At 44.5% G+C, this 27,575-nt stretch overlaps 2 protein-coding genes across 5 annotated transcripts in view; one reads left to right on the top strand and one right to left on the bottom strand.

Moving 5' to 3' along the window:
- Spats2l (spermatogenesis associated serine rich 2 like) overlaps positions 1–18,650 on the bottom strand; it is a 179,999-nt gene extending 161,349 nt beyond the window's left edge. For 2 of the 4 annotated variants that reach the window (XM_021157675.2, XM_085837492.1), the window contains exon 1: positions 17,855–18,110. The gene's annotated coding sequence lies outside the window, so the exon portion shown is untranslated. Of the gene's footprint in view, positions 1–17,854; positions 18,185–18,387 lie in introns of those variants that run through there. The other 2 variants (XM_029481286.2, XM_029481241.2) reach the window with 2 other exon arrangements.
- A 6,416-nt stretch (positions 18,651–25,066) lies between these two features.
- Positions 25,067–25,988, top strand: LOC110298868 (small ribosomal subunit protein uS5). The gene has a single exon (XM_021168429.2). The coding sequence runs from the start codon at positions 25,074–25,076 to the stop codon at positions 25,953–25,955; it is 882 nt and encodes a 293-aa protein (XP_021024088.1). The 5' UTR covers positions 25,067–25,073; the 3' UTR covers positions 25,956–25,988.
- Positions 25,989–27,575: the final 1,587 nt, after the last annotated feature.

Genomic DNA, 27,575 nt, shown 5'->3' with positions numbered 1-27,575 from the left:
AGAAATCCGCCTGCCTCTGCCTCCTGTGTGCTGGGATTAAAGGTGTGCGCCACCACGCCCGGCTCAAGACATATTGATTTAACAGGCTTTAATATCCAGGTATTTGTTGACGTGTAGAAATGAAATATATCAAAACCATGATGAGCTTGCTACACGAGTCAAATCCCATTTTGGCTCATTCCCAAGGGCTGTCCAAAGTCTTCTGCTACACTGGAATTGTGTACTGTGGATGCTTCCTGGGTCACAGTAAAAGAAAAGAAAAAAGAAAAGAAAAAAGGATTTTCATCCTAATGGGATCAGCTACATTAATGAATACTGTTAAAGAATTTTATGTAGTATAATTTATTGTAGACTGTATAGCAAGGGAAAAAGTTACAAATGTCACCCCTCCCTTTTCTCAACTCTGAGTTACGTCTTACATTCTACGGAAGTATGCAGGCTTCTTTTCCAACATCTGCTTTTTCCCTGGCCTTTAACCAGGCCCAATACAGTGCAGACACTCAGGAAATGGCTGCTGAAGAAATGGATGAGATGAAGCTTTGGCACCAAAGCAAAGGAAAGAATTTCATGATAGTTTCCTGTGCGGAAGGAAAAGCAAAACCCAGACACAGTTCCAAAATGAGAACAGCACGCAGGTTTAGGTGTCACCAAGCAGGTTCAGCAAGGTCTGAGCCTCATGGGCCTTGGGTCAGCTCACTCAGGTCAAAGGGATTTGTTTAAAATATCTAGTACTCGACTCCCACCCCTAAGGACCCCCCCATTTCAACCATTAATTATCTGTAGACATCTTCATAAACATCCTACCATATAGCCCAACCAAGAGTGCTCCCATCCTGGCCATTCCCTCTATTACAGGGAGATAAAGGCAGAGGAAGAAGGTAGGTGGGGTTTCTGATCCTGACATAAAGAGGATGAGGGGAGGACGGGTGTGTGTGGGGGGGATTGATGTCCCATAGGCCTGCTTTTCCTGGTGTCAAGCTTCCTAACTTCTCCTTATCTTTCCTGCTCTCCAGCCACACAATTATATTCTACAATGTCATCTTATCAGCTTTTATATTGAAAGCTAAAATGCATATCAAATATGTCAGCTTTGCTTCTATTTCAGGACAGCATAGTAAATCCAAATATCTATGTTTTAGATTTGAGCCAGAGTCTTGCTAGGTAGGCTTGGCTGTGCTAGAACTTCCTATTTAAGCCTGGCTGGCCTCTAACTCATGAGTGATCTTACTGACTCTGCCTCCTGAGTTCTGTGATGACAGATGTAGCTTAAATGTCTACCTTTACAAAGGACTTTAAAGTGTTCCAAAGACTGCTCTTTAAGCCTCAATCTCAAATTTCACTCTCCATCCTCTGAGGATTTGTGCTTCAGGAGTGAGCATCCAACTTTTGAGAGATTCTAAGCTAAGCAATTGGGGGTTTCAGAGTAGAGAAAAGGCCTGTGGCAGTATCATCTAATAAGGTAGCAGAGAGTCAGAAATGCCTGCGGGGTTAGACCTAGGGGAGGTACTTCTTGTTTATGACTATAGCCACTGTTCATCTGAAAATATTTTAAATGAGCTCCTCTAGTGACTAAGAAAACAAAGCAGGAAAGAACTCCTGAGTTAGCCAAATGATTCGTTCAATATATTTGATCCTTCAAATGATCTGTGACTTTGTAATCCCCACTATCCCCACTGGAGAGTCAAGGATCTTGGGCACATGGAAGGATAGGTCTTTGTCTGGTAGACTAAGTAACAGGTCCAATCTTTAGAAAAGAACTAAAGGTTGACTGGTTGGGCACTTCCCACCCATAACACCTCCATGCAGATGGAGACATTATCAATAGTTCAAGTTGGTAAAGAAGCTCTGTCAGGACCTGAAACTTTCCTGCTTACTGGGACGCTGAAGCTAAGGCTTCTCCTTTTCAAGCATGAGAGTGACTGGAGGAAAGCAGAACAATCACAAGACAGAAGTGTGTGAGCTCAAGAGATGGCACACCTCGAGAATTCAAAAGCCAAAGCTAGCTGTCCTGACTAGACAGTAACTGGCTGTAAAAGCTACAGCAAAGCGTCTCTTATATATGCAAGATTATAACCGGTATTTATTTCTTGATCACCTTTCCTAGGAATTAGAATCTACGGAATGACAAACCACGATCACCTTACTAAAAAGTAACTTCAATTGCCCCTTTGTTAGGGAGCAATGTAAGGTATTGACTGGCAATACCTGTGCCTTCTTCGTCATATTAATTATATGCTTTTCCTACAAGATTGGCTGCCACACTGCATGCTGTGAGTCAGATCTGAAAGCTGCCAAGATAAATGTTCCCAAAGCCGACTTCTTAAAGACAACTTGGCAGCTCACAAATAGTCCTTTGGCGGGGGTATACCCCAATATACGTTAAGTTTCCCCCACACCTGTACTGATACTCAGAGTATTATCAACACTCCTTCAGTGAGCACCATCCTATGGCTAAAGCTAATCAATACCAAACAAGCAAGAAGAGAAACGTGCAATTTCTTTTGACAGTATCAATTTATTTTAAGTGTTCTTACTGCCTAATTCCTTAGCTGATTTATGTGAAGCACTCTGATTCCCGGGCAGGTTAGTGATTCTGACCTAGTCCGAACAACAAAAAACAAAGAAGCTTTCTGTTGTATTGACTAAATAGATGTCTTCTACACGTGCAATGCTCTCATCAAATAATCATATCAATGCTGCTTTCCCTTGACTTAAATGCCTTATTTGAATGAGGCTCCATTTTAACACATATAAGAACATCCGCACACAAGAGGAACTGCAGTGAGCAAGCCAAGAGTTCCAGCCAAGTGTCCTATCTTTTACGTGGCACCCAGTGACATTTTGTAGAAAGCACAATAGTGACTATTCATTCTGCTGGCCTCCAAGAGACAGGCATGAGTGTATGGCAGAATGGAAAAGGGTTGTGCTTCCAAACCAGACAGCTGCCTGTACCTCCACTACCTATCTGTGACCCCGGGCAAGCAACCTGTCTGCCCTCAGACCTTCTTCCTCTGAAAATTAGGGGTGAGAGACCTCCCTCAAAGAGGCTGTGCAAGGGCAAAAGGGAAACTCTGCTATGAAAAACACACAGCATTTAATCTAGCACGTTGGTAAACATTAAAAAAAAATCTGAAATCTCGTCTCTTTCAATAAAAATGCCATTAGAAGTAGATTGATCTTTGAATCTGTTGTCTATACACATACAAAAAAAATAAAGTATGGGATATAAACTGTGGTGTTCTTTAGGGTGGCAAAGAACTAGAAATGAGCAAACTTTAGGGAAATGATACTATCTAAGTGTATTCATATATTGAAATTTATGCAGTCATTCTAAGTGTTTTCAAATATGTTCTGACGAGGAAATTTTTGACCCTAGAATCTGAGTGAATAAAGCAGGAAAAAGAACTCATCTAGTAACTATAGCTCACACACACGTGGCACAGGCTGTGGACCAAACGCCACGCTCTTATTCATTCTAATAATGAATATACCCGACGGCCAGCCCATCTCATGGAAGTGGACAAGGAAACTTAGAGAGTTTTGGAACTGCAGTCGCTACATAATAATAATTAGTATAGCGAGGACTAGAACCTCAAAGTGTCAGAACTGGAACACTCCAGGGATGGGGGCATTGCTAGGGACTCAACCCAGGAACTCATGAGTTACACCCTTAGGATTCAAAGCACTTTTAATTACTATTCTACACTGGTTCTTCAGCACTAACTTCTGTGTCTTTCATGAGGCTCCTTGAGAACACACACACACACACACACACACACCATGGACTCTTACAACCACCGCAAAATGTGTATCAGGAAAGCAAGCACCAAACTTCAACAGTGATCATCTCCAGCTGGTAAAATGTTAGCTGTGTTTTAACTTACTTGTGTCCATTTCTATATCTCCTAAAGTGAACAGATATGTATGTATATTTCCATATTTTTTCACATGAGAAAATATGTGAGAATGCTTCAAAAACATTAACATAAATATTACTCTTTTAACGAGACAAGATTTATGCCTTGACTACATGGATTTGAGTTTCTTGTGACTACTAACCTTGTACTCTTTTCTACATCCAGTACAAGGTGATGGGAAAAACATATAAAAAGCATTTTGTGCATAAATGCTACAGAGTAGTAATGAAAGCACGGTGTGTTATTGGAGAGGTATTTGACATTGATCTAAGAGGCCCACATATAACTATTATTGTTATTACTATTATTATTTGCAAAAGGAAGAAACAAGAAAGACTTTGCAAATAAAACAGACTGTTCTGCTTGGAGTAAACACATCCGTAGTTGACACTGTGCCGTCAACACAGTCTCTGTCATAGTCATGCCACTGATACTGTCGTGGAGCATGTCTGTAGGTGCCAGCTTACTGTCTGGACATGTCTCAGCTCAGTACTATCTCTCCTAGGAGGTGTGAACATGACAACATGCTGGAGAGACACGTAAGGAGTAATTTCCTGTCACTTCAATGATTTGTTTTAAGAACATGTTTCTATAGAAATGAGATGAATAATGTGCTAAGAAGCAATTTTCAGTCTTTTTTTTTTAAAGAAAAAAAAAGTAATGTAACCTAAAACCAACTCTAAATCAGTCTTGTTTCGCTCATAAAAGAGATTCTGTAATGTGTAATAAACAGACCAATGGTGAGCGCCACTAATGTGCTGGGCTAAGACATCCCCTTGCTGTACCCTCTTTGACAACAAAGTAAATGTGGGATCATCACACTAGATTTTTTAATTTTAAAAACTAACAAAATTCTCATGCTGAAGTCTCTTGGAGAAAGAAACAGACTCCAGGTGTTTAGAGCTAGGGAGAGTGAAGGTGTATGTGTGTGTGTGTGTGTGTGTGTGTGTGTGTGTGTATGACTCAGTGACAGAGTCCTTGCCCCGTGTATGGGAAAGCCCTGGTTCCATTGCCCAAACCAAACCACAAACTCAAACACCCACATGATAAGTTAATGAAAGTATCACTAACAAACAATTAAAAACTGGATATCAAAATTGTCTTGATAATGAGGAAAAAACAACTTGACAACAATAGCCCTAAAGACAGATGTGGAACCCTCTGAATGAATCCTCTGATTCAGAATTGACTGCTTGGGCGGGGAAGGATCCCAGCATGGTAGTGGGTCTTAAGAAAAAGACATGGAACATTGATTTGCCTTCGTATATATGAACTAGAGATGTGCTGGCCTTGGCTTACAAAGGAGGCCATCGCTGAATCTGGCTAATGAAGATCACCCATGGTCAAGAGAGCTAAGTAGTTCTGTGTTCTCGGCCCCTCAGAATCTTGGGCTTAGGAGGCTGAAGTGGAGATCCCACATCTAGAAGAAACGGACAGTAAGGTAGAAGAGAGCTAGCAGGATGAGGAGCCTTGGTTGACACCTGGACCAAGTCACCCTGAAAAGAAAAAAGTTTGAGTATTGTACTGAATACGGGAGCTCTCCGAAGATACCAGCCTATTCTGTGGCGTGGCAAAGGGCCTTTGCAAGGCCAACGGCAGGAGGAAGAATTCAATACACTGTGAAGAAAAGGTCTTAAGAAATAGTTTTGTTCACTTGTATTTACATTGAAGAGCAGTGTGCTCACAGCAATGCAAGGCCCAACATTAAACAAGTGTCAGACCTCGAAGCTGCCAGCTGCTGTCATTAGTGTTACCTGGCATCATTAGTGTGTGAAGTTCTCATTCCTAGATGGGTTCAAATGGGCTACTGCAGAAATTCCTGCATTTGGTGGGGCCCTGGGCCATGGTATTGATAATCTCTTTCTCATTTCTTCTTAGAAACTTTCAGGCGTGTGCTACAAGTACATTTTATCTGAGCATTACCTAAATATGCTCTGCCTTAATCAATGGGAGAAGGGGCTGCTTGAAATGCAACCCAGAATGTGAAACGCTATCAAAAGTTTGGTAATTATGATTTACTCGAGCCTTGGAAAGCTGAGCTGGTATCACCCACCTCAGCTGAAACAGTTCTTGCTCATGGACTGTAGAATGATAAATGAGTTGATTTATTCAATGCCCCAGGCCAACATTAAATACTATTAAAAAAAAAAAAAACTCTAGTCAGGCATGATACTGCATGACTTTAATCTCTTCAGGGAGGTAGAGGCAGGCTCTGTGAGTTCAAGGCCACCCTGGTCTACACAGCAAGTTTCAAGCCTGGCATACATACACAGTAAGGCCCTATCTATATAAGGTTCTAGTGTTACAGTGAGACAATCAAATGCATCAGGCGTTTGAAGGCCAGACTCATGCACTGAATCCAGTCCACAGATCTCATTGAAGACAGAGAAGGACAAAGACCCGGAGCAAGACAGTGGTCTGTTGTAACACTTCCCAGTTTCCCTTTTAATGAATAGAGCTGCCCATACGCATAGCTGTCTTTCACACATGTCATCTGGACCCTCACTCTAGATTGTCAGTCAGAAGGGTCCCTTGGTTAGGTACTAGCAATCAGTGCACTGTGCAGAAGTCAGCCTGCACTGGAGCAGCACTGCCTGTAATCAGAATCGCTCTTCTTTGATGTTCTAAAGCTTTTCTCTGCCTGTAAGCAACAAAGCTCCCAACAAAAGAACTTCCCCAACACCCACAGGTAAGCAAAGAATGGTTCCAACCAAATGAGTATAAAGAACTCTCCCTGGTCTCTAATTTTTGCATGAAGCTACCTTTTCAGGGTATTTTAGTGACTTCCTTTGTTTGTAATTTATCAGCAAAGAAAAACCTCCAATTTATTTTGACGACAGTGCACCTGACTATGCCAGGATTCAAAAGCCTGCTTTGCTTACTGTCAGGTTATCCTGGCAGAGGATGTAAACAGACCCCCCCCCCATGGCTTCGCACTGCACCCACAATTCCAGATGAGAATTTTCACAAATGTAAACTATTATCCAGAATTGGACTTAACTAAGATGTGATGGCAGCTTCCTTCTGGTCCTTTCTTGACCAACGCGAATAGGGCAGAACTTGGGCTCCTTGGTCTGTGTTCTTATTCTCTTTTTATCAGCCTCTGGGAAGGGCTATAAAACTGTTCAATTCAAGAAGCATATGTAGCAAGCTTTAGTCACCACTTTCATAGCATGCAGGTTTGAGGCCCTGGGACTTTCTATTGTCTTACTTAGCCATAATGAAATTATAACATAAAGGTAGATATTGCTAATTTTGTTTAGTGCATGATGCAATCAAAGTTCAGGAAGGCTAAATGCCTTGATCTGGCCCATACAGCCAGGCATCAAACCAAGAATTCCAAATGTCCAACTGGGAATTCTTTTGCCTTTAAAACACATTGGCTTTAGGAAAAAGGATAGAGCTTTGCAATGTAGATTTTCCATAGGTTAACAAAAGGAGACTATTGATATCTGAGGTGCCCTTTTGGGAGTGTGGATTCTGAAAGCACACAATGAAGGCAGCCACTTTCCTTCCCTACCCTGTCTCCCATCTGGAGGCTCACACTCAGATGGATCATTTGTGAAAATGCATGCTATGGTTGCCTTCCCATTGCACACACAGTACAAATGGGACCTAGAAACCAGCAGAGGGGGTCACGTACAAAGTCGTCTCTTGTCAGGCATCTGGAACTAGGGAAGAGTCAATGGCACATAGTGTTAACACAGTTTATCTCCCCAAGGTTCATGTGCTGGGATCCTGGCCTAGAGTGTGGCCATGTTGAGAATTAAGGCTTCCTGGGGTCCTTAGGTCACTGGGAATATAGCCTTGGAAGGGATTATAGAGCTTTTTGCCTCCTGGCTTCCTGTTTTAAGACATATTCCCTTCCTCATACCCACACACACTTCAGCGATCCTTTCTTGGACCTCTGTGTTGTTTGAACTTTCAGTCTCCTGAGCTGTGAGCTGAATAAGTAAGCCTTCCGTGTGCCTCCTTAGGTATTTCTGTTATAACCACAACCAGAAAAAGAAAAAATGAACGAAGGCACCCAGCATGCAAGGAAGAGATTCCATTCTGCAGATAATCTACTAAATGCTTTGACCACTGCTGGTGGATGGCAATATCAAAATGATCAACAGGAAAGTAACTGCCTCAGCTCTAGGGTCTGCAGCTCACAGACAGGGCTGCTGTCTCAAGGTGGGAAGAGCTACACCCTTCAGTTAGGATGGCTGTACAGTTGAGAGGAGGTAGAGGTTGGCACACAGATGGAAAACTTGACCGATCAAGAACGAGGCTGAGCTATGATTTCCTGAGCAAAATGCACCATCCACTGCATGGTGAGTCACCAAGGTACTGATGCTAGGGAGTGGCAGTCCCTCTGTAGAAGTCCCCGAGGCTGGAAACATGGAACAAAGGGCCACAGCAGCATGCTCACTACTCTACTGGGCCCATGGAAGTAGATATGTGACTTTCAAGGTTTTATTTTTAGCATAGGAACATTTTCTCTTGACAGCATCTTATCCAAATGCTCACCAGGTAGAGCAAATCAAAACAGCTGTTCACAGAGAAATCCAGGCCAGGAGATTCTTTTCAGAACTGCAGGGCTCCATAGAACAACATGCAAATCCTCCTCATGGCCTGTCCATGGCTTTCCCAGGAATCTGGCTTTCTGAAAAGCTTCTCTCAAAAGCTTGCTTTCTTCCACCATGTTCTCTTGGAGAGTTCTTTCCTCTGGCACATAGTGCCAACCTGACAAGGAGTGGCATCAATTTCCCACTCCAAATACACGAAGCTCTGCACATCTCCTAAGACACAGCACATTGTCTGCTGGGTCTTCTGGATAGCTCTCAAACCCTTCTCCCAAAGCCATTGGGGTTAGCTGATGCACCCAAGGTTTCCTTCAGTATCTGGCACGGGTTCTGTAGAGCACTTACCAGCTCCTGGCACAGTTTTGTTTGGTGCACAGTGACTGCATGATATGCACACTATTGACTCTTAAACCTCTTGATTCATGAACTGGCTCAGGATCTTAGGAGCTAAAGAGTGGAAGACTGAGTTTTAACCCACCAGGGAGGACTGAGATCTCACAGATCTGGCCCTCAGCCTCTCTCCTGATTCCTCACAAGTAGGGGGCTGCCAGGAAAGTGCTTTCTCTTTCTCTTCTTGTCTACCTCAAGCTCCCTTTCTCATGCCACAGGACTCCTGCTCCTCTCCCAAAGTAACTGGGGAGGCCTAGGAGAGAGATGCATCTGTGCTTTCCACGCTGTGCCCGCGGTGCCTGAGACTCTGGGCTACGGTGTTCAGAATCTCTCTCTCTGATTCTCAATCTTATCTAATGCACTTTATACCGGTGGATTTGAGAAACTGAACAACCATTGCTTCCCTGTACTATGGAGCTGACTTAATCATTCCAAAGGCTCATGGGTTGAGCTTGTTCCAGTCACATTTGCTAGGAAGGCAGAGATATTCTGCAGTGACGTTGTCTAGTAAAATCACAATGCAACCCACAAGGCAACCTTAAATCTTCTAGTAGCTAGGCTAAAACAATGAGAACTTAGTTCAAATGATCTATTTTATTTAACTGATTATATACAGAATATTATATCTCAATATCTAATCAAAATTATACTAGCGAGGGGGCTAATTCACTTAAGTGCTTGTTGCACAAGCCTGAGAGACTGAAGTCGTTCTTCCATGCTCATGTGAGAAAGCCAGGTATGGAAATGTACATAGAAATGTAATCCCAGAGCCAGGGAGGCAGAGCCAGAAGGATCAGCTGCCGGACACAGTTCAGTCAGCAAGCTGTGTGTTTAATGAGAGACCCTGTCTCAAAAAATAAGGTGGAATAAAAGTCAACTTCTAGATTCCACATTTACATGGGTGCAGATGCATGCACTCATGCTTATAATAATGAGATATTTTAAGAACCACCTTTCTCCTGTAAAGTCTTTTACGTTCCCAGCACAGCAGACTTTGAATCAATTATGTTTCAAGTGCTCACTAGGCACAGGCAGTAGGGGGATTATGGTTCTGAAGCCACAGTTTTGTATTCTCTCCTCTGTCCTCATCCCTCCCATCTTTTCTTTCTTATAGCAACGTTTCCTTTAGTAAGGATGCTGCGGATGGTGTGGATGGAGGCAGACGGGCAGGCCCAGGATCGTTAGAAGTGATGGATACGCACTTGAAAGGAAGGGCCTGTATCATAAGGGAGCTTTTGTGCCCTGCTAGCTAGCTTACACTTTCTCCTCAGTTACAGTCACCATGCTGAAGGGTTCTAAGTGAAGAGGCATGATTAGATTGGCCTTTTAGAAAAGCAGTGCTGTGAGGAGCAGATTGGAAGTAAGCCAGACAGAAGGCAGAGAGACTAGAATAAACCTCAAGAGAAAGACTGATGGCCTGACCCGACGCAGGAGTCACTGTGGAGAAAGGAGAGGGCCGACTCTGGGGAGTTTGAAAAGATGGTCACCTAGCTTCTATCAGGGCTCAGTGGTCAAGAAAACGCAGATGAGGATGAGAGGCTTCTAGGGCGACTCCTACTTGCTGAAGTGGCTTCACAAAGCGAGACAGAGGACACAGAGGCCTACGCTGGCTTGCAGTCAGATCTAATTGTGGACTCGCTTAGTGGATAGTACCTGAGACAACATTAGGAAAGGCCCTGAGCTGGACACACAGATTTAAGAATCACTGGTACACAGGTGGCAGGCAGAAGGAAAACACACGAGCTGCCTCAGGATAAATGCAGAGACTAAGCAGAGGCAGAACTCCAAAGGATGCTGAGGCTGGAGAAGAGGGGAGGGGCTTTAGCAAAATTACCCATAAAGATAGCTTTCTTCTTCCCTTTTCTGCATATCATTCATAAATCAGATTGAAGACAGAAAGAATTCACTAGTGTGTTGTTGCTGCTGTTGCTGTTGCTGTTTCTGGAACAGTGAGGCTGTGGGTCTTTCACACACCTGTGGCATTCACCCGACAGTCGAGGACCTGTCGCTCCTCTGCAGAATCATCATCACAGGGAGTTCGCTAGCTAGCAGCGTTTCTGTGGTCAGTGTCTATACAACTGATAGATGTTTTCAGTGACACTGTGCACCACTCCTAGGGTGCTGTGCAGAAAAGCAGGAGCCCTGGGGTCAGACAGCAAGCGGAGCATCCCATGCTTAGCAACTTTTCAGTCAGTCAAGTTCTCTGACTTTCTTGAGCTCTAGTGATCCTTTCTCAAAAGGGTGTATAAACTCCAGCTTGCAAGCTCATTGTCATGTTGAAGGGAGTGGATTTGTAAGTGATAAAACTATATTCAGTTGGTTCTGGATCCGAACCAGGTGCCACTAACAATGAGCTAGTACTTTGCCACAGTACAGTACCTAGTTCATTGCAGAGAATTAAACAATCGACCTTTTAAATGGCGATGTATATTTTTGTATCCTTTCTTCAGCAGAGAACATATTTGGTTCCAGCACTCAAACTGCCTGAATTTAATGCATCCTTTATAAATTGCTATCAACTTTTCTAGACTTCTATTTTTGCTCTTTGGTAAAATGGGACTAAAATGAACTCCTAGCACCATTTGAGGAGAAATGGACATAGTATGTGTAACTAAGTAAGACACTGCCTTATAAAGTCTGCTTGCATACATGATGAGTGACAGGCGTTTCCCACCTCATAAAATGGAACAATTCATAATGTACAGTTTTCCATGAAACCTCAAGTCTGAGGTTGGTACCCACTGCTCCTACTTTTAGAGTTCATGAGGGTGGCTGTACAGAATCAGTCCAGGGCTCTGTATTAACAGCACGCTTATGCATTTCCAGGACTCCAATGGAGGCTCTGGGTAGTGTCCCACCTTGGCTGACTGGAACCACAATCTGAGCAACATCATTTCTTACTCCCTACTGGGCAAGTGTCAGCTTTTGTGACATTCATCTTGCAGGAGGCTCCTCTGAGCATTCTGAGGGGCTGGGCACAAGCCAGAGACACACTGGGTCGCACAGTGTATAGGATTGATTCTGTGCTTTATTTCATGATCAGTTCTGAACTCGGCGTCACACGTGATTATAGGAGGCATCTATATGTGCTTTAGCTTCTGTTATTGAACACTTCACACCACCAGCACCCAGAACTCTAGGTAGGTTTCATCATTGGATCAGCAGTAATGAAACAGGGGGCTGGTGTCAGAAGACATTTTTAAAATACAGAAAATCAAGTTTCCATTTCACACAGACACTTTCACTCCCCATTACATTCCCAATAGTAGCCACTGGAATCGTATCGAATTCTTTTAAATATCAGCCCAAACAGCCGTCACTCCATAACCTTCCCCTCCGAACTCCCTTAGGCTTCTATCTCTATGATGTGTGTTATGTGACCTGCTGGAGCAAACCCTTCATAGAAAGGACACCTTCTACAAAATAAGTGTTAAAAATAAGCTTGAAGACTTGTACTTTGCCTTGAATACACGCTAATGCAATGATTCTCAACTGGTGGGTCTAGACCTCCCTTAGGGAAGGCCAAATGACCCATTCACAAGAGTTGCCTAAGACCATTGGAAAACACAGATAATTACATTATGATTCCTAACAGTAGCAGAATTGCAGTTATGAAGTAGCAACAAAAATAATTTTATGGTTTGGAGAATCACCACAACATCGAGAACTGTATTAAAGGGTCACAGCACTAGGATGATTGAGAACCAGTGCTTTAATGGATGTGGCAAGCTCTTCTTTGCCTCGCCTTTCACTCTCAGCTGGACTTCAGATGATTTTTCTCCAGTTTAAAGGGAGGCTTTTAAATGAAAAGGCTGGGCAGCCCTGCCTTACATATTCTGGAGTTTTAAGGTCAATTAACAGGATCTTTATGTAACTGATGGCTTTAGCCTGATTATTTTACATATAAAATACTGGCATTGAGCCTGATACTTTTCATTTCTGCTCACTCCTGGGACCCATCATCCCACCTTAAAATAACTGCAGCCTCCTCAATTCCAAGTCACAACTGCCAGACTTCATCATCTTCTCACCCCTGGAAATGCCCCTCTCAGATGATAAATGGAGGGACTGATCAGAACCACCCAAGAAAGCAGAGGAAAAGTCCTTGGCAGATGCCACCTTCAAATGCCTGTCCCCTTCATCCAATGTCAACGTTGAGTTCTATGTTAATGAACATTCACTGAGGTCCTGACTACAAGTAGGCTGTAGTGAGGCCCTTGACATGCACCCGTGAGCAAGGCAGAGATGGTACTAAAGTCCCAGATTTAAGGACAAACTCTTCTAGATTATTACATCTACAGGTGCACTTGATAAACACCAATGGCTGATAGCTGTTTCAGGTACATGGTATATTGGTGCCCTCAAGAGGCTTGCAGTCTACCTGTGAAAGCAAGAAGCAGCAGTGTAGGAGAAAGCTAAGCAAGGGCCTAAACTTAGGAAGGATGCAGACAGAAGGGCAGAAGAAGAAACCAATGAAGGCAACATGACCAGGATTTGACTTTGAAGAATGGTTGGGTCAGAGGGAAACAGGCACCAACAAAGGGGAAAAAAAGGAAAATGAGCAGGGCAGAGGGAAGAAGGGAAGAAGGCAGAAGGGTAGAGGGTAGAGGGCAGAGGGCAGAAGGGCAGAGGGTAGAAGGGCAGAGGGTAGAAGGGCAGAGGGCAGAAGGGCAGAAGGCAGAAGGGAAGAGGGCAGAAGGGCAGAGGGCAGAAGGGCAGAGGGCAGAAGGGCAGAGGGCAGAAGGGCAGAGGGCAGAGGGTAGAAGGGCAGAGGACAGAGGGTAGAAGGGCAGAGGGCAGAAGGGCAGAGGGCAGAGGGCAGAAGAGCAAAGGGAAGAAGGAGACAAACAAAGGAACAGAGGCTCATGTTTTAAAGACATAGGAAATAATAAAATTGGGGCAAGAGTACAAAATACATGAAAAACAGACTGGGAGGTTGGGCTTTATGCCAACCAAGGGCAGAAAGACAAGGTATTTGAACTGCATGTGTCCCTTGTAAACTTAGAGCGCATTAGAAAAATATCCCCTAACTTGCTAGACATCAGTGCTCAGTCTAGTTTACTTTAAACATACCCAGGACACTTATATTGGCTTATTGCAGGACAAAAACATCTGACACAGGGACTAGTTTATAAACAAATGTTTAATTTACACAATGTGTTGTGTACTTACATCTAAAGCCACTGGCAACACAGAAGAGGTGCCTGGACTTTCAACATTGCAAGAGAATCTTGCCACCTACAGTGTTCATGCTGGAGAATTGTGCAGCAATGCTAACAAAGAAAGATTTCAAGTAAGTTACAGTGTTGTGTTGGCCCCCATTCAAAGCTATCCTGTACCATATGGGGCCTACTGGCCACAGGTTAGACTGTTGTTTCCCCTCCTGATGTCAGGGCTCACTAGAAGCTGTAGCCCAAGGCTAGTAGGCATCCCAAGAGAGTATCACATCCCTTATCATTACCCTGAGGAGAGAATGGAAACTCAGAGTATGGCTCCCACCTAATATACATCCCACTTTCATCACACAAAGCTGAAAAGTCTTAAGGGAGGCCGTCTTCATTTGGGGAGCTTCTTGCATCGAGAATAGCAGTAGCTTTGACTCAATTAAGCTCAAGCTTGCTGCAGACAGAGTCCCCATAGAATATCTTGGAGAAGCATTCTCAAGAGATGCATGTTTGCAGGAGGTCATTGTGGTGAGAAAGCATGGGTTGGAGAACTCAATGGTAAAGAGAGGAAGATGAGGAGGGCTGTAAAAATTGCCAGCAGACAGCAAAGGCTGAGGGCACAGGCTCTAAGAAGGAGTGAGGGACGAAAAGGAAAGGTAGGGCTGTCTACTGGCAGGAACTGTCACAGGAAAAGGTTAAGATCTGATACAGTTTCTTATTGGAAAACCAGAAGGGACTCCTGGACCATGCGATCCATAGAAACCATAAAGTATTAAGAAACAGAAGGATCTTCCATCATCGAAGGCACAAGTTTAGTACAAGCTGTGAGGAGATGCTGCTATCACGCCCGTAGTCTTTGGTCTGAGACTAGACAACCAACATGAAAAGTCTGTTATGCAAGAGCTAAACAGGAATGGGGAGTTATCAGTACCACAGCTAAAGATCTGTTATGATAGCATGGTAGATAATGTTTAAGAATTTTTTTATAAGAAAATAAGAGTAGAATCTATCAAATAGGCATAATGGAAATGCTACATAGTGTGGATGTACACCTTCACAGATCATTTCTCTCTGCTAAGGTGCTTAGGGGGTCCTAACCATTATAACTCACTGAATGGATAAATCTTGGTAGGAATTCAACATATGGCTTATTTATATAACAAGCTTCATGGCCCTAAATTAGCCATTTTGATGTGTTAAGGAAATAACACCTTCATAAGAGTTGTCTTCAAAAGAGGAAAGGGAATAAACGGTTTGTTTTTTTCCTATAATGTTTACTGTTCCCTTTAACTCTTTGTATAATGCAAATTCCACTTTAATTGTGCAATCCCACTTGATGGTGGAGTAGTAGTAGAAGGACCTGATTAGGTGAATTACATTCAACCATTCAGAGATCAATGCACACAACCATTTATAAGTCTGTCCACATGGCATATGCCCTTATATCCTGTGTCTTACTTATAGAAGTTACTGTTCTACATACACATATAGATTAGATTATCATAGTCAAGTAACAATTAAAGTACCTGGTCACCAGAGAAGCAACAGTGACTAAGCAGTGTCTATCAGATACATACAAAATGTACTCTCTTGTCATATGGTGAGCGTGGTGGCAGCAGCCTAAAATTTGCCATAAGCAACTTCTACTTTTTCCATTTTATCAAAACCGGATCTGATACTTGGTATCCTGACTTATCTCCTAAGATGTTGACTCTAGTTCTGTAAAGATCCTCAAGGGGAGACCACCTTTGCCCTTCCAAAAAACACCCAGCCATGAAGGAACACCCACTGTTAGCAATGGTGCTAACACCCACTGTTAGCAATGGTGCTAGCCTCTGATTGTAGACTAAAAATGAGGCATTTCTAAGGCTTAGCTGCCATTTCCATGTAGAGGTGACCTACGTGGCAATGCTTCACTGGCTGCCATGCTGTGCCTTAAGTGTTTGTTCCTTTGATCACCTCTTTCCACAATGGCCACTTGAAATTAGTGTGAGCAGAGAAACTAGCAATTGACCACTTTGGTGGGGGGCTCCTCACAACAAAACAGACACAAAAGAAGTCCTGGCCATTTTGCCTGACTAAATTAGCACACTACCTAAATTGATTCTTAGGCACCATTTAATATTTCAGAAATTAAAGAACAAAAATTGCCAATTAATACACCCCTTTCCCAGATGTTCAGTGTTTCCCCCCCTCATCTCTTAAATATTCTCTGCATTCAAGTTAATTGTATTTTTATGCAAATTCCCCTTTGGAGCTAGTCGTGTGTGTGTGTGTGTGTGTGTGTGTGTGTGTGTGTGTTTAAAGCCATACGGAGTCTGACATGTTTTCTGTTCTGTTGCTCTACAGAAAAAGGTTTTTAACCCAGCTTGAGTTTATTTCAAAACTCTAATTAGAGACTAAAGTAGTATTTGCCTTGTCCAAATAGAAAATCATTCCCAAAGTTGATTTTTTTTCCTGGTTAAAAAACCAACAAACACCAGATAGAGATACAGATTTTTAAAAGCATTACAGTTCCTTGATAAGACTGTCTCCCATCTTCCCAGAACACTGCTTTCTGGTTAAGGAACACAATTTCATAAGGCTCATAAAATATTTTATCTAGAAGGCAACTTTTTAAAGAGTTCTTTCAAAATAATTTTTTTTTTTTTTTTTTTTTTTTTTTTTTTTTTTTTTACTACTTGAATAGTCTTTTTCTATTTCTGACTTCCTGTCCTTTCTTTTCTCTGCCATTCTGCACATCTGCTTACTCTCTGGAAACAGAGTCTGAGTAGCAATGAATGCTCCTCTAAAACAAAATTGAATGACGGTATAAAGACCGCACGACCTTACTCTATCTCTGCACAAATTCTAAAATTTCCGTGTCCCTCTCCCCTTTAAAATCTTCGGGGCTGCAAAGGGGTCAGATACTTTAGTATTTTAAATAAGCAAGTGAAATATTACATGTGTTTTATGGAAGGAAAGGACGGCTCTGTGGTTGAAGTTCAAGGGTTTTTCGCTAGTCTCACACTATAGAGATTGTGCTGCACTCAAAGCAAAATGCTGTCTACAAAGAATCTTTAATGAGTGTGTCAGGTCTCCACAACCTTGGCACCCGCTAAAAACCAGGACTGCTGTGAGCTGAAAACCCATCAAGTTCACAAATGCCGACCCTATTGCGCACTGGAAGGCTCCACTCGCAAGGAGGAAGGAAAGGATGGGAGGTTTCCGTCGCATCCCCGTCCAGGTGAAGGCTGGATCCTTCACCCGGGTGTCCGCAGTAAACGCGGAACTCCCAGCAGAGCGCCAGAAGCTCTGCTATCTCCCCAGATGCGCAAAACTCAAGTTGTCTCCGCGACTCGGAAACGACCCTCGCTCCGGGCTGCAGTCCGCGGCGCCCGCGGGCTCGGGGATCTTTTCCGCCCAGACCCTGCGATGACATCGCTCGGTCCGGCGGCCTGGGCGCCCCCTCCCGCCTGCCCTGCGCGCCCTCGACGCGCGCACGCGAACGCTGGGACCCGATCCCGCCGGTGCCGAGGGGTGCGGGGCGCTCGGGACCTGCGGCCCCGTTCCGGGCAGGCAGCTCGGCGGCGCGGAGCTGGAGCGCAGGGGGGCGCCCGCGTGGAGCAGGGCAGGCCGAGTCCGCGATCGGTTCCGCCGCTGTCCCCACCACCCGCCGGGGAAGGCAAGGACCGCGACCTCCGCGTCCGGTCGGCCAAGCTCGGGCCACACCCAGTGCCCCGGGAGGCGGCCTTCGGGCGCTCGGCTGGTCGATCGCCCCCACCCTGGCCACGCAGGCCCTGGTGAGCCGCCCGACCCGGGGACCCCGGCTTACCTTGTTGCGAGCGCAGCTGCTCTGTCCCGGGCCGGGGCGCGGCGCTGGCGGCCCCTGCAGCGCGGAGAGCGAGCTGAGGGAGAGCGGCGGTAGGGCCGCTGGGCCGCTGGGCAGGCTGGATTCCTTCACTGCCTCAACTCCGCGCCGCCAGCCCCACGCAGGGACACTCCCGCCCGCGCAGCCGCCCCCTCCCGGCGGCCGCCCGCCCCTCCGTGTCACTCACCAGGAGCACACACCCCGCCGGCGCCCCTCGCTCGGGCTTGCACACACGCCTCCGATCACGCCTCCCTGGGTTTTGTATCCGCTCACACGCACGTTCTGACACGGATCCTGTCCCTCCACACGCCCTCCCTAGCTCTTTTCCCACCCTACTTTCTAGAAGAATCCCCCATACAGCTTCAGCACTTCTCTGGCTTGCCCCGCACCAACCTTCTCCCCTTCCCCTTCAAACCTCCACCTACGCTAAACTGCCCACTACTGTCCAAACACTGGGTACTATCCGCGTGAGGAGCAAGAGAATCGCTCTTCCCTACCCAGAAAACGAACTTTGCTGCCCCAGCACCGTCTGCAAAGGCGAGATGCTTCTCCGGACAGAAGGTAGTAATGCTTTCTGGGAGTGAGCCAAGCTCAAATGTAAACAAAGATAGCTTATTCGGAAAAGCCGCGGAAAATCAGGCCCTGGGATGAGCGCTGGGGGCTCAGCCCGACCTTTGAAATCAGACTGAGCTGAAGTATTCTGGCTCCTCGCCTTCGCTCCGGGTCTCACGCGGGGTTCTAATCGTGCGTGATCACCCACCGAGCTGCCCTGAGCTACCCGTGGCAGCGGCTGGTGATGTTTCTGCCTGGGAATGCAGTAGTTAGGAGAGGAAAGGCAAGCATTATTCATGATGGACGCACTTTAGATCGCACACCTCTTCCAGAGGCAGCAGAGGGAAATGCAGGCTGCTCTCAGGTTTATTTTTGAAGGGTAACTTCCTAGCGGCCCTTTCTCTGAGCAGTAACTGTTCCTTGGGTGAGTGGGGTGGGGGACTTCCTGGTTCTCAGCCCTCTACAAATATCAAATCAGTCGGTTTCGCCTCTCAAGCTCAGAACAGCAGAATTGTATTCCATTTAAGGGAGTCGTTATTTGAAACGAATTACACTTTCAGGTAACATTCGGATCTACAATACATCATAGCCCAGTTGACAAAGGTCACTCTGGTTAAAAGAAGAGATGAAAGGAAATAACTCATTTTCTTACCTGACTGGGAGTTTTTCTCCTACCCCATAGGCTGGATTGGTGAATGAGTGTGCTTTATTTAGTATCTGATCCAACCCTTCAGATAATCTCAGCGGGTAGGTATGCTTCCCCCCCACCCCCACTTATTTGCAAATAAAGAAAAGAGACAAAATGTTAAATAGCTTGTCTAAGTTTTCAACTAGTAACTAGAGGAAGAATTTGAACCCAGTCTGGCCCAACCTTTGCACAGACCGAAAAGCCAGCTTCTGTACAAGTCAAGGACAAATGCCACCCTATTGCTTATTGAATTTGAAAGAATTAATTAGTAACTTGGAATGATTCAACTTGGAGTGTGGTGCACATTTCAGGGTTTCTTGCAAAGTAAGTCGTTTAAGTTTTGAGCGAAGGTTCCCCCATGACTAGAATTCCAAAAACAAGTAATAAATTATCGCTTCCCTCAGGATGGGCTTTGGAAATAACATTGAACTCTGGCTTCGTTCCTTTCTTCTACCACTTCATAACCTTCCTGGGACTCCAAATCCAACTTGCTTACTGAAGTCTGACAGAAAAATGCTTTCAAGACCAGAGGGATGAAAGGGTTTTCAGAAGCCGGGCCTGGCCTTTTCATATTTGAGGGTGGCTTTCCAGTAAGTCATACCTATAATAATAACTGCTTTGTGGGCCAAGAGCAGAGAAGTCAAAACGTGGGGCTGATGTAAAAACAGAGTAAGAGTTACCAAAGGACAAATCTGACTCCAGCTCATCTCCCCGCCAAGAAAGGGCAACGGCATGATAACCCAAAGGAAACAATGCTATCTTTCAGGAGTTCGACACGGCCTAGCAAGAGAAATCAGACTGCTGAACACTTTATTGAGAGTTTCAAATCAAACTCAGACCTTTGGTTGCTCAAACTAATTTGGTTTGAAAAAAAGTAAAACCTTAAGGTTTAAAGCCCTTGCTGAAATGTCAGTAAAAGCTTCTTGCACATCAAATAACTAACAAGACAGCGTTTTGATGAGTCAAGAGTAAACAATCTTTAAAATCATATAAAATAGATCCGTACTAATATTACCCGGAAAGGTAAAAACCCAAAGAAATGGAATGTGAAACAACAACAACAACAACAAAACAAAAACAAAAACCAATTTGTGTTTTTAAGTAGATGTTGGAGAATTGTTTGAAAAAAGTACATTGTATGAAATGATAACCAGGAGGTTATACCAATATGACTCTCTTCAGAATTATTTTGCAAGATTATACTTATTTTACTGTTTGATTAACTAGATTTAAAAACTAGAGATCCCTTTTGTAGCAAACAAATAGCACAGCAGCAAATGTCTAAATATCTAAGGGCAAAGTGTGTTGGTTTGTAGTTCCTCGTGTTTAAAATCTCAAAGTGATATTTTAAACCTGCAGCTACCGCTTTCTGCCATGCTGTCTCCTCCACTCTCAACCCCGTGTGCTTACTGTAAGCATGGGGGGTCAGTAAAGCTGACTGAACAGTATTGATTTCCGTCAAATGCCACATTCCTAGCTTTTCAATCCCCATTGTGCTAGATTTCCAAATGTGTAGGTGTGGGTCATTCAGAGCAAGGAACACCTTCAGGAAAGCTGGCTTAAGGCTTTCATCAGTTGCACACTGTCCCTTTGAATGTCAATATCTGCATGAGTGGTATAGACAGGGAGTGAAATAGTCGCTAGGTTCCAGGGCACCAGGCAGCATTTGGCCAGATGGGACTGGCTACCACAAAGAGATCACAGACTTTGACTGGGTACAGTCACTGGGCGGGATCCAGATTATCTCCCTCAGGGAAGTAATGGACAAACTGCACCTGTTTGCAGATATTCCAGCTCTTCAGCTGATGATGGGATTTCACCCCTTCGTTTGACTGGATGATGGCCCTGCAACTTGCTTCAGGCAATGGGATGGATGAGAGTGATTGGAGGTAGAACTGTGGAGAAAGTTCACAGATCTCCATGTTTTCTCTTTCCAGTACTGAGGACAGTGAGGTAAATCGAGGTGGCAGCTCCGTCAGACAGGAGCCAGGGACAACACTGAGCAGTGCCACATCCGTGGTCGTTAGTGGACACATACCACAAGTAAGGAATAGAACTTGTTCTGAGTTACTGGGTGACAAATAGGAAGGTGATATAACCATCTTGGCAATAGTGAAGATATTCTAAAGGGAAACGCAGTGCTTTTCCCACCAGGGATCAGACTATGGAAACAATCGTCCCCAAGGAATTAGAATTTCCCTTGGAGTCTAGTCTCATGCTGAGGAAGGAAAAGTCCGAAAGAGGAGGGGCACTTGTCTTATAGGAAACCTCTCCATGAAATTCTGACAACTCATCTGTCCACGTTGCTGGAGATAATGGAATGGAGACAAGGATGGTGGGGCAGAGCCACACCTGACCAGGACTACTTAGTTACAAATACCTCCAACCCTTTTACTTACAACCAAAACCTTTTTGGGATTTGGGGAGGGTGACACTGGACTTTATTTGTTTCTCTTCCCAATATGGCACATTGAATCCTTCCTCTGATGAATACACCCCCCCCCCTCATCCACTCATAGCCTAGAGTGGCCTAGAGCTTCTATGTTGTGAAGAATGATCTTGAACCCATGATCCTGCCTCTGCTTCCTAAGTGCTGGAATTACAGCCTCTAACGCCAGGCCAGGCCACTGTTACTTGTCTCTTTAGTGGCATATTGAGTGATGGACTGCTGAGCCTGCCTTTTTAGGGTTGTCAGGATTCAAGCTCTGTCTCTGTCTTAGTTAGGGTTTCTGTTTCTATGACAAAACATCAAAACAAGTTGGGAAGGAAAGAGTTTATTCAGCTTACATGCTCACATCATTGTTCATCATTGAAGAAAAGTCATGACATGTTGTGACCCACAGGTTGAGAACCTCTGCCCTACACGGTTTCTCCCCTTCCTCAATATGGAAACTATGGACCCTGAAACTACATGCAGGAACCAATGAACCTTCTCTGTGAAAGGGTAAACAGCAAACATCGTTCTTCCTAAGGTCAGTATCCTAAGTACTCAACGCTTCTGCTTGGTGCCCTCTAAACATAGCTATGGACAGTGTAAATAGATGGATCTGGTTGTATTCTAGAAACATGTATTTCAAGAAAAGCAAACAAGCAAACAAAGGCTGGGTGTGCTTGGTAGTGATATCTGCTGACCCCTTATATGAAGTCTGGAAGGACTGGTCTTTTAGCGATGGGAAGATGTCTACATTCTGTATGCCCATAGTAGACAGATATATGAATAAAAAGTCCTCCTCATGATTTACACATAAGTAACTTACTCTATGTTTCAGAAGAAATTCCAGAGAGATTAATAATGTAAACATTTCAAAGCACTAAAAGTCCTAGTCCTAAAATAGCAAAGACTACCTCACACTGTTAGTTATCTTTACAATATTAGTTAGAAATATGATTTTAAAAACATGAGAATCTGTAACAGAAAAAATAAACGTTATAAAATTATTATTTCTATGCATAGAAGTAAAGGCCTAATGCAGATTGTAGAAACTTACATGGAAAGGAGAAGCAGTGATGTATTTCAAATGGCTAGACGATGTGCAGAGGCAGCCCTCAAAAAGAGGAATATGCTCTAATGCTAATGCAAACATATTCAAACTCACCAATGGTCAGAATGCAAACCAGCACACACATGGGTTTTACTTATTATGGCAAAAATAGGTCTTTCTCCTAAGTGTAAATGTATATAAAAAGTAAGAACGCCTGTGTATCTAGCTGGCTGGAATATGATCTGATATACATGCTCAGAAAGCAATTTTCAGTGCTCACAAACACTAAAGCTGCACACAGCCTGCGACTGATTGCCCCTTTCCAATGCAAACCATCTATCCTATGGAAATTCTGTGTACGGAAACACATTTACACAGCTGTCCATTGTAGTGCTATTGCAAGACAGAAAAGGTGGTGCACACCTCAACATCTATGTACAGAAGAATGGGTAAATAAGTTGGGTGTGTCTATAGTGTGGAATACTAAGCACTTTAAAATAAGGGAGAGAGGCCAGAGAGATGGCGAAGTGGTTAAGAGTGCTTGCTGATTGCAAAAGAGAAGCATCCAGTTCATGTCTGCCTACAACTCCAGTCTTAGGGGATCTGACAGCTCTGGCCTCCATGAGCACTCATATGTATGTGTGCATGCATACATAGATAGATAGACACATGTAAGTAAAAATCTGTTTCTAAAAGGAGAGATGTGCGTGTTGACAAGGAAGAATGTAGTATGTTTTTAAGCAATAAGTCAAGTTACACCGTTCGGTCCAATGTGAGATCTAGGAAGGAGAGTAGAAACTGAAGGGTACTTCCACTGTGACACCCTCAGAGCAAGGCTGAAATGTAGGGGACTTCCACTCTAATCTTTGTGCACTCCTGGTTTCCCCCTTATACATTATTTGTGTATAATCATATTATTTTAGATGTGGAAGGACAGGACCAAGTGACACTGAGAGAGGAACCCATTGTAGACATTGGCCAAGTGGGGGTTGAGAGAGAAGCAGGCACTGATGACAGCTCACTTGGGTGGCTTCAAGGCTCACGCGGTGGCTCCAGAGTCCTGAGTCATGCTCTTGATATTCAGTTACAGTTGGTCAGGCTGTCACCTGGAACCAGGGCTCTGCTTACAAGTGTTCCAGAAGAGAAGGAGACTTGGGTGAAAAGAAAAGTCTTGAGTGTGTGAGCCTGGAAACAAATAATGGCAAAAAAACAAGAGAAAACAGCAGTGTGATTTGACTAAACCTGTCAAACTGTCTTCACTGCTTCTCATTTTCTTAGGCTAACCCCCTCCCCCCCTTCTCAGAAGCTGCTCCTTAAGGAACATACAGCCATTATAAGGTTGGGCTTGATTTTTTAAAGACACATCAGTATGCATTCTAAGAAGGCAATTCTAGGTTCAGTCTACCTTTGTTGTGTTAGTAGGAAGACAGATAGCAAGGGTTGTTTAAATTACACATGAAAAGGCTGCCATCCACTCAAGATAGACACATTCATTCTCTGAGGAGTGGTTAGCTTCCACCCACCAAGAGCAGCTCTGTCACAAACCTTATGAATAGAGAGGGAGGAAGAACATCTATGTTTGCTCACCACTTAAGCAAAGGTATCTTGGCTTTTACTTAGCACAAAGTCTTATCTATTTAAGTCAACTATACTCTAAAATTCTTCTCATTATTGTATAGTATTTATCTTATTAATAGTCCTGCTTATTGTTGCTCTTGGATGCCAGGAAGTGCAGGTGGCCTTGTAGGTACAAGTGTCCTTGTAGACTCAGAGTCTATATTTAAAGAGGAGAATTCTTCTGCTTCCTCACCATTTCCATACAAAAATGGATCAGAGGCAGTTGTGTGCATGTATCTGGTTGGCTGTTTTCTGAATACGTGTACCAAAATTTCCTCTATTATGGTACTTGCCTTTACTAGAGTAGATTCTGGAATGTAAAATGTGTTTATAACATTGTGTGTATAATGTGTTTATAGTGCCTTTGCTTTCTGTGGACTTAGGACCATGTATAGGAAGGCTAAACAATATACATGTGCTATCTCTTTGTGCTGGAGGCTGTGTGTCCCAGACACAGAGGCCAGCAGTTGGTTCCTGTCATGGACTAGGAAGGAAGGCTCTGCTCTAGGTCTTTCTCCCTGGTTGGAGATGGCCAACTTCTCCTTGTCTCCCTTCTCATTGTCTTCCTACTATCTCTATCTGTCTCGGTGTTCCTATTTCTCTTTGCATAGGATGGTAGTTATATTGGACTAGAGACCACTCTGATGACTTCTTTTGAAGACGTCATCCCCAAACAGGGTCATATTCTAAAATGCTCAGGCTTAGGACTGCAGCAGATCTTTCCTTGGAGCACTCAGTCCAACCCACAACAGATAGCTCTCCAATGAGTAGTTGAAATGATATCAGGGCCACAGCCTGGTTACCTAGGGGTCTTGATCAGATCACTCTACCTGGAAAACACCAAATGGCGGATGACGCCGGTGCAGCGGGAGGGCCCGGAGGACCCGGGGGCCCAGGATTAGGAGGCCGCGGCGGCTTCCGCGGAGGATTCGGCAGCGGTCTTAGGGGCCGCGGTCGTGGCCGAGGCCGTGGCCGTGGTCGAGGCCGCGGGGCTCGTGGAGGTAAAGCTGAAGACAAGGAGTGGATCCCCGTCACCAAGCTGGGCCGCCTGGTTAAGGACATGAAGATCAAGTCCTTGGAGGAGATCTACCTGTTCTCCCTGCCCATTAAGGAGTCTGAGATCATTGACTTCTTCCTGGGTGCATCCCTAAAGGATGAGGTTCTGAAAATCATGCCAGTGCAGAAGCAGACTCGGGCTGGCCAGCGGACCAGGTTTAAGGCTTTCGTCGCTATTGGGGACTACAATGGTCATGTTGGTCTTGGTGTTAAGTGCTCCAAGGAGGTTGCCACTGCCATCCGAGGGGCCATCATCTTGGCCAAGCTTTCCATCGTCCCTGTGCGGAGAGGCTACTGGGGGAACAAGATTGGCAAGCCCCACACTGTTCCATGCAAGGTGACAGGCCGCTGTGGCTCTGTGCTGGTGCGTCTCATCCCTGCCCCCAGAGGCACTGGCATTGTCTCTGCTCCTGTGCCCAAGAAGCTCCTGATGATGGCCGGTATAGATGACTGCTACACTTCAGCCAGAGGCTGCACTGCCACCCTGGGCAACTTTGCTAAGGCCACCTTTGATGCCATCTCCAAGACTTATAGCTACCTGACCCCCGACCTCTGGAAAGAGACTGTCTTCACCAAGTCTCCTTATCAGGAATTCACTGATCATCTTGTGAAAACCCACACCAGAGTCTCTGTTCAGAGGACCCAGGCTCCAGCTGTGGCCACTACATAAGGATTTTGTACAAGAAAAATAAAAGAATTAAGTCTGCTACCATCCATCCCTCACAGTCCTGTTGATTCCTGTACCTTGCTGTTTTAGGTAACTGCTCACATAACTCCATACCTTCTTCAAGCATTTGTTCTCAGAGTTTAGCATGCCTAACCCAGACCAGATGAATTAATGAATGAATGAATGATTAACATTACAACACACTCATCTATCAACCTATGCCATCATTTGTCTTCCTGATTATACAACTCAATCTAAAGGAATCTAGGCTTAGGCTTATAAAAGGAAATGTCACACAAAACTGAAAATGTAAAGACTCCTTTTTAAAATATGTTGTGGCATGATGGCATAGTGATAGCTTTTAGATAGGAAGCTGGAGGAATAAGGAGGTCCAGAAGGATCCTGCACTCATTTCACCCACAGACGAAGCAAGTTCAGCCAGAGGATGCCGTGCCCTACTTCCCTAATAAGGAACTTCAGATTTAAAGTCTAATTGAGAAGTTACTGGGAGGGAAAGTGCAAGGGCTTCTGTTGAGATTATTCTTTGGTTAATAAATAGGATTCCTAGGTAAAGCTTACTGTGCTTTTAAAACCTAGGGACGATAAGCCAGAAGGGCAACTTCTCAGAGTCTTCAAGTGAGAACACACAGGCACTGATGAGTCTGGCGGTCTCTGCCGGAGACAGAACAAGAATAGTTTATGCTCCAGCATGCGAGGGCTCAGTTGACCATGAAGGAAGATTTCCCAGCAGAATACTAAATATTGGGATGGCTTGGATTTTAATACCAGCCGTGGGTTTACATCTTTCTGTCTTTTAAAATGAAATCTCCTAAAATATAGTGAACCAAGCCTTTTCTCACTGCTCACAAGAACTTGGGAAAGTTATGTGATTTGCTGAAGATGAGTGATTTACTGATGAAATAGCTTGATGCTACTGCCTACCTGAGGCTCTTGTGGGAGACTGAGTGTGAGGCAGGTGGTTTCCGGCATAGTGTAAAGGCTAGAGACATTCCATCAACATTGAATGTGCTTACACTATGGCTGTGTAGCTCAGTTTTACATGGTACTCCTAACAGTGGGAGCAGGGGCTGTCCCTGACTCTGTTGGCTGCCTTGAGGACCTTTCTTCCTACTGGGTTGCGTCAGTTATCCCTACTAGGATAAGAGGTGCCTAATTTAACTGCAGCGTGATATGCTATAGCTGGTTGATATCCAGGGAGGCCTGCCCTTTTCTGAGAAACAGAGGAGGAGTGGATTGTGGTGAGGGGAAGGAGGGAATAGCAGAGCGAGGGGTTGGGAGGAGAGGAGAGAGGAGAAACTGCAGTCAGGATGTAAAACAAACAAACAAACAAACAAACAAACAAACAAACAAACAAACAAATGTTGTGAGGCATAGGCTGCAGAGCCGGCTCAGTAGATGATGTACTTGTACAAACCGGAGGACCCGAGTTCAGATCTCTGGAACTCACATAAAAACTGGGCATGGTAGTATACATTCATAAACTGAGCACTACGGGATGGAGGGCAGAGACAAGAGGGTCCAGCACGTCATGGGCCAGCCAGTCTAGCCAGCTGCTGAACTCCAGGTTCACGGAGAGACCATGTCTCAAACAACACAAAACAA

The sequence above is a fragment of the Mus caroli genome, unplaced genomic scaffold (assembly GCF_978045245.1).
Source record: "Mus caroli unplaced genomic scaffold, Mus_caroli_1 scaffold_1, whole genome shotgun sequence".
Classification (NCBI taxonomy): domain Eukaryota; kingdom Metazoa; phylum Chordata; class Mammalia; order Rodentia; family Muridae; genus Mus; species Mus caroli.
Note: the sequence above shows the minus strand (reverse complement) of the source record. Positions and strands in the feature narration are given on the sequence as shown.

Coding starts and splice junctions, on each gene's coding strand:
- LOC110298868 (XM_021168429.2), top strand. CDS start 25,074: ATGGCGGATGACGCCGGTGCAGCGGGAGGGCCCGGAGGACCCGGGGGC.